General features: G+C 44.3%; 1 protein-coding gene across 3 annotated transcripts in view; it reads right to left on the minus strand.

Moving 5' to 3' along the window:
* Window positions 1-12,032, minus strand: part of LOC129814041 (E3 ubiquitin-protein ligase HECW1-like) — a 59,445-nt gene that overhangs the window by 36,518 nt on the left and 10,895 nt on the right. For 2 of the 3 annotated variants that reach the window (XM_055866800.1, XM_055866802.1), the window contains 5 exons: window positions 11,192-11,525; window positions 10,633-10,740; window positions 8,315-8,409; window positions 7,044-7,119; window positions 5,737-5,906 (listed from right to left, as the gene is read on the minus strand). In XM_055866800.1, coding sequence (XP_055722775.1) covers window positions 5,737-5,906; window positions 7,044-7,119; window positions 8,315-8,409; window positions 10,633-10,740; window positions 11,192-11,525 — 783 coding nt within the window. The remainder of the gene's footprint in view (window positions 1-5,736; window positions 5,907-7,043; window positions 7,120-8,314; window positions 8,410-10,632; window positions 10,741-11,191; window positions 11,526-12,032) is intronic. The other variant, XM_055866801.1, reaches the window with a different exon arrangement.

Below are 12,032 nucleotides of genomic sequence, written 5' to 3' on the forward strand. Positions count from 1 at the left end.
GGTGCAGGTAATCTTCCAACTTCAACGGTAAATAAATTTGCAAAAAATGTGCTAAAAATATCTAAATACCTGTTTTCGCTTTGTCATTATGGGCTATTGAGTGTAGATTGCTGAGAATTACTATTTTTTTCAATCCATTTTAGAATAAGGCTGTAACGTAACAAAATGTGGAAAAAGTCAAGGGGTCTGAATACTTCCCGAAGGCACTGTATGTGTCTGGATGGAACACAGCACATGTTATAAAGAGGCCTTAATAATGGATCAATTAATCGAAGCGCCACAGCCGGTAACCATCGTTAACCTTTGGAAACGAAGGTTGCCTCGTGCTGCTGCCCCATGAACAACACCCAGAAATAAAACTCAGCTTCAGAATTATGTTTATGCAAGAAAGAAGAATGGTATGAGAAATAAATATGAATTTGTGATTGCAGCATAGCACATGTGATGTGATTCTGGAGCCCTATAGGAAGATAGTGTCTACATCCAAAATAGTACCCTAGTCCCTATATAGTGCACTACTTTTGATCAGAGTGGGCCGTGGTAAAAATAAGTGCACTATAAAGGGAATAGGGTGCTATTTGGGAGACAAAGAGGGAGATCTATTATTGAAAAGTGTTTCAGCTGCTGAGAATAGAACATGACGATGGTGTGAGGCTGTCTGCATCCCAAATGGCACCCTATTCCTTATATAGTAGATGGGCGCTGGTCAAAAGTAGTGCACTAGGGAATAAGGTGCCATTTGGGATGCACAGAGTCTGAGAGGCAGAAAGCTGGTGGTGGTGGTGGGGTGCTGTGGTTTATATATAACCCTGGCCTGTACTGGTGTGTGCCCTTACCTGTACTCCCATGACTCTCTGTCAGGGAGTCTTGAGGGAGCGAAGGAAGGCTGCGCCTGATCTGAATATCAAACAGGGGAGGGTGAGGGAGTAGGGTGCACTTTTCCGCTGCCTTCAGCCTTCCTCACAGAAGCCCTGGATAATTTCAAGGTACAAGAGGGAGACACGAAGAGGGAGGAACCTACTCTATTAGCTAAACTCTTCATTATACAGTCAGATCCAGCATGAAGCCTGCAGAAACCATCACCGCAGGTGTCATACCTCCCCTTATCCATACTGATAATTTCCAAGAACACAGAGTGGCACCGCTATTTCCTTCCCCTCAATATACTGAAGGGGTGTTGATACTGTACCAAAGCAGAGCTGGGTCTGTGACACATTTCCTGCCCTTTCAGGGCGACACCACATAATTGAACCATTAGCTAAATGAGTACCGTTAACCCAGTAATAGCCTATTATAGGGAGAGAGAGGTGATTTTTACCAGCCTGGTAATAAAAGAGGATTATCACATGAGGAAACTCTGAGTCATGGTGTAAATGTATAATTCATACATTATAAATTATAATGCATTTTGACTGTTCTTGTCCTTGAAATAGCTTTCGAAACCAAAGCCCCTGAATCAGAAGGAGACACTGTCTGCTGAGTAGAAGAAGTGGAAGGAGGGTAATGATGAAGAATATAAAGAGGCAGGGAAGGAGGGAGGGTGTACTGCTGTGTTCAGGAGGAGGAGATACAGCCAGGGAGGGAGGGGGGGAGTACTGCTGTGTTCAGGAAGAGGAGATACAGCCAGAGAGGGGAATATCCCTCCCTAAACAAGTCAAATGTTAATAAGCCTACTGCCTGCCAGTCCCTCAATCGTCTTTTCCCTTCCCTCTCTCCAAAAGACATGTAAAATAAAATTCCTCCTCTTTCCCACTATCCTCCTACCCCCTCTACCTTCCTCTACTCTCTCTCTCTCGCTCCCTTTCTGTCTATCTCTGCCTGCATGCCTGCCTGTTTGACCCATTTTCCGACTGTCTGTCCTCCAAAGCACTCTCCTCATTAGCAGTGTAAATGCAAATCCCCCCATGATGATGAGGAGGAACACAGCGCATGGATTTAATGAGATCTCAGCATCCCGTGCAATACACATTGTTCCTCAAGTTAATATCGCTCACCAAACAACACTGTCACATTCATACACACTCACTGAGTGTACCAAATATTAGGAACACCTTCCTAATATTAGGTTCCTTTTTTTGCCATCAGAACATTCTCAATTCGTCAGGCATGGACTCTACAAGGTGTGAACGCGTTCCACAGGGATGCTGGCCCATGTTGACTCCAACGATTCCCGCCCATGTTGACTCCAACGCTTCCTGCACATGTTGACTCCAACGCTTCCTGCACATGTTGACTCCAACGATTCCTGCACATGTTGACTCCAACGATTCCCGCCCATGTTGACTCCAACGCTTCCTGCACATGTTGACTCCAAAGCTTCCACAGTTGTGTCAAGTTGGCTGGATGTCCTTTGGGTGGTGGCCTATTCTTGATACACACGGGAAACTGCTGAGCGTGAAAAACCCAGCAGCATTGCAGTTCTTGACATACTCAAACCAGTGCGCCTGGCACCTACTACCATACCCTGTTCAAAAGCACTTAAATATTTTGTCTTGCCCATTCACCCTCTGAATGGCAATCATACACAATTCATGTCTCAATTGTCTCAAGGCTTAAAACTCCTTCTTTAAGCTGTCTCCTCCCCTTCATCTACACTGTTTGAAGTGGATTTAACAGGTGACATCATTAATTTACATTTTTATGTATTATATTTAACCTTTATTTAACTAGACAAGTCAATAAGAGATAATAGCTTTCACCTGAGCTGTGTTCGAATACTCATACTAAACGCACTAACCGTACTATTTGTGACGTGAATTGAGTATATATTGAATTGAGTATATAGTTATTGGTCATAGGATGGATATAGTTAGTATGCCAAAAGTTCCCAGATGTCTTACTAAATTTGCCAGAATACGAAGTATACAAGCAATGGACACTATTTCAGTGCTTTTAGGAACAATAATGCAATTCTTCAGAAAATGAGCATGGCTTCACAACGTTTTCAGATTTATAGAAAATGGCAGAAAATGTGCAGCCGAAGCAAAAAAGTCCAACGAGAGCGGATACAAACTCATTGCTTTAACTAATTATGTCAAATATTAAGAAAATGTTGAGCAATGTAATAAAGTAATGACTTTCAAATAAGTTACATTGCATGCTATGTTGGTTGACAATTTGTTAGCTATGCTATCCTTATGAACCCCATTGCATTACAGCAGCATCTACCGGTATGTTAGCTGGTTACCTAATGTTAGTTGGCTACTAATAGATCGAACTTGCCAGGCAGATATGAACTAATCTGCTATTTAACTAACTACCCAACGTTTATTGACTTGATTATTCACACAATTCTTAGCTAAGTGGTATAGTCATTTTGCGTTTAAATGGACATTGTTAATTCTGGCTATCTACTCAGATTTCAGAGGACTCTCCCGCAGAATAACTGATACATTTACAAATGCTTAACACCCGTTGAATATGGCTGGGGTCAGTAAACTTCGGCAAAAAAAAAAGCAATTACATTTTTGACAGCAGCACAGTCACCAACGCTATGGATAACATGAAAACAGCCTAACCAGCTCTGCTAGGGCGGGTAAAATGGTTAGAGTGAGGTGTTTTCTCATTTGTTTCTGGAAGTATATAGTCAACGTTAGCCAGTTAATTTGGCTGCTTGACTGCAATTGAACGGTCCAAGAGCGAAACGCTCTACGTTTACGAACAGACAATCTGACAATGCTCTGGATTTACAAACACCCAGAGTGCACTCTGCCACTCCAGATTGAATTTACAAACACACCGAAAATCATAAAATATTTAGCTAGTCATTTGTTATACTAACAAGCTAGCAAGAGGTTGCATAGCAACAGCATCAACTTCCGGTAGACAGGCGAAGCTCTAGTACGCTCAATTGAAACAATACAGTATACTAAAATGAACTAATAGTATGTAGTATACAGTATGGGTATTCGAACACAGCCCTGGATTCACCTGGTCAGTCTACGTCATGGAAAGAGTGGGTGTTCCTAATGTTTTGTGCACTCAGTGTATATTTTAAAAAGTATACAGTGCCTTCGGAAAGTATTCACACCCCTTGACATTTTCTAAAATGGATTGAGTAAAAAATGTCCTCAGCAATCTACACACAATACCCCATAATGACAAAGCGAAAACAGCTTTTTAGACATTTTTGCTAATGTATTCAGACCCTTTGCTATGAGAATCGAAATTGAGCTCACTTACATCCTGTTTCCATTGATCATCTTTTAGATATTTCTACAACTTGATTGGGGTCTACCTGTGGTAAATTCAATTGATTGGACATTTATTTGGAAATGCACACACATGTCTATATAAGATCCCACATTTGACAGTGAATGTCAGAGCAAAAACCAAGCCATGAGGTCGAAAGAATTGTCCGTAGAGCACCGAGAAAGGATTGTGTCGAGGCACTGATCTGGGAAAGGGTACGAGAAAATGTCTGCAGCATTGAAGGTCCCCAAGAACACAGTGGCCTCCATCATTCTTAAATGGAAGAAGTTTGGAACCACCAAGACTCTTCCTAGAGCTGGCCGCCCTGCCAAACAATCAGGGGAAAAGGACCTTGGTCAGGTAGGTGACCAAGAACCCGATGGTCACTCTGACAGAGCTCTAGAGTTCCTCTGTGGAGATGGGAGAAACTTCCAGAATGACAACCATCTCTGCAGCACTCCACCAATCAGGCCTTTATGGTAGAGTGGCCAGATGGAAGCCACTCCTCAGTAAAGGGCACATGACAGCCCACTTGAAGTTTGTCAAAAGGCACCTAAATACTCTCAGACCATGAGAAACAAGATTCTCTGGTCTGACGAAACCAAGATTGAACTCTTTGGCCTGAATGCCAAGCGTCAGGTCTGGAGGAAACCAGGCACCACCATTTTTCAGCGGCAGGGACTGGGAGTCTAGTCAGCAAAGATGAACGGAGCAAAGTACAGAGAGATCCTTGATGAAAACCTGCTCCAGAGTGCTCAGGACCTCAGACTGGGCCCTAAACACAGACAGCCAAGACAACGCAGGAGTGGCCTCGGGACATGTCTCTGAATGTCCTTGAGTGGCCCAGCCAGAGCCCGGACTTGAACATCTCTGGAGAGACCTGAAAATATCTGTGCAGCAACGCTCCACATCCAACCTGACAGAGTTTGAGAGGATCTGCAGAGAAGAATGGGAGAAACTCCCCAAATACAGATGTGCCAAGCTTGTAGTGTCATACCCAAGAAGACTGGAGGCTGTAATCGCTGCCTACGGTGCTTCAACAAAGTACTGAGTAAAGGGTCTGAATACTTATGTAAATGTGATATTTAAAGAAAAACAAGTCTAAAAACCTGTTTTTGCTTTGTCATTATGGGGTACTGTGTTTAGATTGATGAGGAAAAAAATCAAATATAATAGGGTCTGAATACTTCCTGAATGCACTGTATATTGCAGGGATAGTGCTATCAACTCATCACATCCAAACCACATCTGTTGTAACCCATTTTCAGCACTTGTTCTCTTGAGCAAAAACAAGAAAACCAACTTTGGTTACACTAGTGTAAATTCTGTACATCCCAGTTAGTGTTTCAACATGGTTCCAGGTCAACAGTACCTGTATAACATATTGTATAAAGCTCCCTAAGACTGTCACTCTGCCTGACTTTATTGCCCTGTTACAGAGAGCATACTCAAGGTTGCTCGCTTTTTCATAGTCCTTCGAGCCAGATAGCAGCAATTGTCCTGGAACACATAGAATATAAAGCCTTGTCAGGGCCCTCCTCTCACCTCTCTCTGCCAGCGGGGGTTGATGGTGTTACAGACGATGCCTGAGCGTTTCTCCTGGCCGTGGTGTGGCAGCGCTGGAAAGATGCTGTTCCTGCCGGGATGGATGGCGATCTTCAGGTAGGGGTCAGGGTTGAAGAACATCCCTTTCTTCAGCCCCGTGGCGTGGAAATCTACCAGAGACGATAAGAGTATAGAGGAGGAGACGATGAGGATAAAAGGCTTTAAAATTACACCTTTAACGGCTTAAGAAAATCCCAAACTCCTGACAAAGAGGAGCAGAGTGCAGGCAGCATGAATGTCCTTGAGAAAGAGAATGTTCCTTTTAGTTCTGCAAATCAATTCAGTTGAATATCCTGTGTTGCCACAGTATGCTGTACTTCTACAATAGTAATAATATGTTCTACTATAGCAGAGCAGAGACAGAATAACTCACCCTGAAAAATACATCTAGACAGAATTATTATTTTGCATAGCGTTGCATTTAACTTGAACTTCTCTCCAACTCTGCTCTGTAATATTTGTGACAGCCATGTCATACAGTAGCATAGCCTTCCAGTGATCTGGGACCAGACAGGGACTACTACAGTCAGTATGTTTGTTCAGTATTTGTAAGCCTGTGTTGATCAAAGCTGAAGACGAAGGGGGAAGAGCTGCTGTCTGAAATCCCATCTCCCTCCCCCTGACATCTCCCATGCAGCCGTGGGTGGAGAGAATCGTTTGGATACACAATTTAGCAAGCTGTCACACCCACCTTTCATCTGCACTACCTCACTGTGAATCAGGTGGAACTGGATCATACCGCCTCTACTGCTGCTGCTGCATCCCTCACAGTTGGGAATCCAACTCAACTCAGGACTGTCAGAACCACTTAGCACAATAGACTCACTGTGCTTTTCCTATGATGAGTCAGAGCCTCACTTGTTAGGATGTTTTTGTGACATTTCTACAGATGTGATGTATTTCTTCATGCAGCGTTTGGGAATGAAACAGCCGCATTTAAGTATGGAAGTGTTAGGAGAAAGGAATCATTTTCATCACCGTCATGTAAGTGTGGGTTTGTCAATATTTCTCTAACTGCTAGCATTCTGTATCATGCCAGTTGGCACAGAACATTCCTTCCTGTAATGCACATGATGTACTCCAGATGGATGATAGTACTGTATCTGAATCCTGGGATGAGTTGCTATGGAGACACAAGCTGTGTGTTGCCCTTTGCCACAGTGATGCTGGCACGTGTGCTGGCCCAACCCTGTAGAGACGCGTTGCCAAGGTAACGTGGTAGTAGGGGCTGGGGGGGGCATGCTCACCTGAGAGGGAGAAGCTAATGAGTCTTCTGCTGCCTGTGCTCTGGGGGACTTCTTCATTGGTGACGGGCTTAAACACCTACAGAGAGAGAGGGTGAGAAAGAGAGAGCGAAAGAAAGAGAGGGTTAGAGAGAGAGAGAGCAAGAGAGGGTTAGAGAGAGAGAAAGAGAGCACAAGAAAGAGAGAGAGAGAGAGAGAGAGAGAGAGAGAGAGAGAGAGAGAGAGAGAGAGAGAGAGAGAGAGAGAGAGAGAGAAAGAAAGAAAGAGTCACATCAGCGCCCGCCTTTAAAGCACCTCTCCTCCCTGTTCCTCCTCCACAGGTGTAAGCCTGCCTAAGAGTCTTTATAGCAGGCTGGATTTGTGGAAAATAGCCACTGAGAGATGATGGAGGGCCACTGAGAGATGGAGGGCCACTGAGAGATGGGGGTGGAGGAGAAGGGTCATATGCAAACGCACGCACACACACCATCACAGCAGTAACAATACAATGGCATTTTGACAGGCTGTGACATTGATGTGTTTCTCTGAGATTGTTCCTCTGGGTGTGATCTCTAGGAGGACTAGTGACTAGTCATTATAGCAGTGTGGGGGTATGTAGGCTGTGGGGGCAGGGCCTGCATAGGCCTGGGCTAATGCATTTCACTCCCTGGCTGCAGTGGGCCTACAGCAGACAGCTGGAGTGCCCACAGGGGACCTCTACTACAGTATATTCCACAGGGACAACACAAGGATATTATCTGATTCCCCTCTCTGTTCACCTCTGGCTGTGGCGTATCTGTCTGTCTATCTCTCAGACTGCTGTCTGTCTGTGCGTGATCTCTCTCAAGACAGGCAATGTCATCCAGCCAATAAGCATATAATAATTTACACTTAGCACCACTTTCAATTTCAGGATTTTCTTTTCCAGTCAATGAGAAAAGAAGGGTAAACCAATCTAATGGATTGCTAAACCCATTATATCTGCCCTTTAAATCACGTCTGATAACCCCTAGTAATCCAGGTAACACGACAACAGATGACATGCTAACCCCTTTCTGGAACAGTCAGGATTTTTTTTCTTACTTTTCTTACCACTCTAGGCTCTAAAGTGGTAAGAAAAGCTTCAACCCAGACAATGGAAAAATATATCCTTTAGATGGAAAGACATACAGTAGATCCGTTGTAAATCACCACCTCTTCCCTTCAGTGCCCCTTGAGAAGCCCATATGAACACATAGAGCCCATGTACAGTAGCACTAATACCAGGTTGGGACTAAGTAGTCCTACACGCTCACCGGAACTGAGGGGTTCTTCACAGTCAAACTGGGGGTGGTGGCACGCAGTGCCCCGCTCACACCATGATAGTATTTAAAACAGATCTTGGTTTCCACTGAGGAAAAAAGAGACAAATGACAGAAGAGAGGACAGAAGTTAGTTTAAGAACAGGAGAGAGATTGTTCTATCTTTTTAAAATTACCTACTGCTTGCATTATACACTATTTCTCTGTTTATTGGCACCTTTATCAGGTTTCACAGTTGGAAAGCTCTCAAAAACAGGCCAGAGACACACCAGCGTGACCTAAGGAAGCTGTTGTGAGCAGCATGCCAATAAACTGGGGGAGAGAGAGCAGACGGTCCTCAGCTACATGGTTATTAGCAGCGGAGTCTGACACAGAGAGATAATACTATCCCTTTAATTACACAGAGAGATAATACTATCCATGTAATTACACTGAGAGATAATACTATCTCTTTAATTACACAGAGAGATAATACTATCCCTTTAATTACATCGAGATATAATACTATCCCTTTAATTACACAGAGAGATAAGAATCTCAGTGGCTGCTTTCCAAGCTGCTAATCTACTGTGGTAGCTAAATGGAGATGCTTGAGAATCAACACCACTGAGCCTACAGGGTGGCACACAGGCATCAGCGAATGGTATTGGCCAAAAGATTGATTGCTGTCTCTGTCTGGCCGGTTCCCTTCTCTCCACTGGGATTCTCTGCATCTAACCCTATAACGGGGGCTGAGTCACTGGCATACTGGTGCTTTTCCACGCCGTCCCTAGGAGGGGTGCGTCACTTGAGTGGGTTGAGTCACTGACGTGATCTTCCTGTCCGGGTTGTCATGGGGGAAGTCTTTGTGGGCTATACTCGGCCTTGTCTCAGGGTAGTAAGTTGGTGGTTGAAGATATCCCTCTAGTGGTGTGGGGGCTGTGCCTTGGCAAAGTGGGTGATGTTATATCCTGTCTGTTTGACCCTGTCCGGGTATTTATGCTGCAGTAGTTTATGTGTCGGGGGCAAGGGTGAGTCTGTTATATCTGGAGCATGTTTCATGTCTTATCCGGTGTCCTGTGTGAATTTAACTATGCTCTCTCTAATTCTCTCTCTCTCTCTCTTTCTCTTTCTCTCGGAGGACCTGAGCCCTAGGACCATGCCTCAGGAATACCTGGCCTGATGACTCCTTGCTGTCCCCAGTCCACCTGGTCATGCTGCTGCTCCAGTTTCAACTGTTCTGCCTGCGGCTATGGAACCCTGACCTGTTCACTGGACGTGCTACCTTGTCCCGGACCCGCTGTTTTGGACGCTCTCTACTGCACCTGCTGTCTCTAACTCTGAATGATCGGCTACGAAAAGCCAACTGACATTTACTGCTGAGGTGCTGACCTGTTGTACCCTCTACAACCACTGTGATTATTATTATCTGACCCCGCTGGTCATCTATGAACATTTTAACATCTTGGCCATGTTCTGTTATAATCTACAACCAGCACAGCCAGAAGAGGACTGGCCACCCCTCAGAGCCTGGTTCCTCTCTAGGTTTCTTCCTAGGTTCTGGCCTTTTTAGGGAGTTTTTCTTAGCCACCGTACTTCTACATCTGCATTGCTTGCTGTTTAGGGTTTTAGGCTGGGTTTCTTTTATATCGGCTGATGTTAAAAGGGCTTTATAAATAAATGTGATTGATTGATTGATTGATTGATAGATATCTGATTCTTGCGAATGAGCTGTCCCTACTGATGAGGTGGGAGGAGCTCTTTGAGGGATGAGTCTTACTTTAGGTAAATAAACAATAAGCAGTGTTAGCTAAATAACAAAATCACCCACAGATGACAACGTATTACGTTACAGAACCAGATGAGAGGAGGATAGCACTATGGTAGTTACTCAAAGCTGCACTTTGTGTCTAAGCAGAGCTGTCCACACCGGGGCCTACTGTACTGTACAGTCAGTGTCGGTTCTCTAGTCGAGAGGAACTAATGGGATAATTTGGCTGTATAAATTATGTCAATTATTTTATTCATGGGAATCTCTTCCAAATAGACTTGCTTTAATCTGTGCAGAGTAAGAAGGATTTGTGATTCTAAAGGGAAATCCTGAAACTTATGGAAGTCTGAAGATACAAAATGGTCACAATGGTAATGAGAAACAAAATAGTTATGAGATAGTTTCAGTGTTATGTAAAGATTTACAATATGCACTGACGAAGCAGTGTCCTGTTCTGAGTGCTAGATGCTACATCCGTTATAAAACAGCTCTCTCAGTGTGTGGAGGATGTAGTGTACTGTAATGTAGCTGGTTTTGGATGTATTTCCAGAAATACACTTACGCTCCACAAAATAGGAGTTGGCCTCAATTTTCCACACTATCTGGCCCTTATGCGAACCATTTACTCCGCGGCTCTTGTAGTCTAGAAAGTTCTCAGACGAAACTTCTTCTGAGAGAGACGAAAGAGAGGGAGGTAAGGTGAGATACAACGTCCCATTACATTATCACCCAAGCATTGTCAGTTACCTGTGGATATGTAACATTAACTGTGCCTGAGCACCACAACACCACCTTTAGATTACCTCAAATGATAAGGGAAGGCAGACTGGACATGACCTGACCTAACATGCCCTGAGTCATCGCATTGCTCTCTATGTAGTGTACACACAGTCCCTTTCAAATACTGTAGACTTGAATGAACACATTCTAGTTCTTGTCCTACACACCTCTCCCTCTTCCACAAAAGCTAACTTCAAAGAAGATCACATGCATGTGTAACAGTTTACAAGATTGGAAATAAGCTGCTCTTCATCTCACTGTCTCTAGCTGCCTCACTATCATCTACTATTACGTATTGCTTTGGTCCCTTCTATGAAAATCACTGTTATGGCAGTGCTCACCGATGAGGTACATGCCGATCCAGTCCCCAGCGTCCACCTCCTCCTTGATGTTCCAGCAGATGAGGATGTCCTGGGTCTGACCAATGGCATAGAGCGAGGTGCTGACGGTGAGCGTTGAACGGCTGTGTGATGTCACCAGGTCTGTGTCGCTGGTCGAGCGGTGCATAGTCGCCACGACCTCGGGAAAGCCGTTCTGGAAGTTGACGTTAGGGAACTGCTCGGGATTGTAGCTGTGGCGGATCGGGTGCTTACAGCGCCGGCGGTTCTGGGACGAACGTGACGGGGATGCCATTGTTGCTAGTCCGAGTCCGAGAAACCTGTTCTGGTACAAGTTCTGGAGAAGAGGAGAGGAAAGAAGGGGATAAACTGTGAATGTGGAGGATGGAGAGCTAGTACTGGAGAGAGTTTAGGGAGGCCAAATGTTAGCATTGTTATTTCTGCATTTTTGAGATACATACTGTAGATGAAGTCCAATCAAAACTTTCATCACCATGTTTAAGAACATTGCAGGTGTGTTTTTCTGTTGGTTTATTCTGGCAGAATAAGAGGTAGTGATTTGTACCATCCTGCAGAGAAAGTGGAGCTACAGTGGGAATATTACCAGCAGGAAATATAATCCTAAAATCTTTTGGAAGTTTCTCCACTATGTAGCAATAACTTATGAGTGGGAGGAGAGACAACAATGCCTAGTTAATGAAGAGGGAGAAGCACAGTGCTATGAGTGAGAGATGAGTGAAAATAAAGGTGCGGTTCACTCGAGGGCCCTGTCCTGCTCTGACTGTTCAGAGGGGACTGAGTGTGCTGCCTTTCTCTCTCATATGTTTACATTGCCAAAGCAAGT

This window comes from Salvelinus fontinalis, chromosome 17 (genome assembly GCF_029448725.1).
Source record: "Salvelinus fontinalis isolate EN_2023a chromosome 17, ASM2944872v1, whole genome shotgun sequence".
Lineage (NCBI taxonomy): Eukaryota > Metazoa > Chordata > Actinopteri > Salmoniformes > Salmonidae > Salvelinus > Salvelinus fontinalis.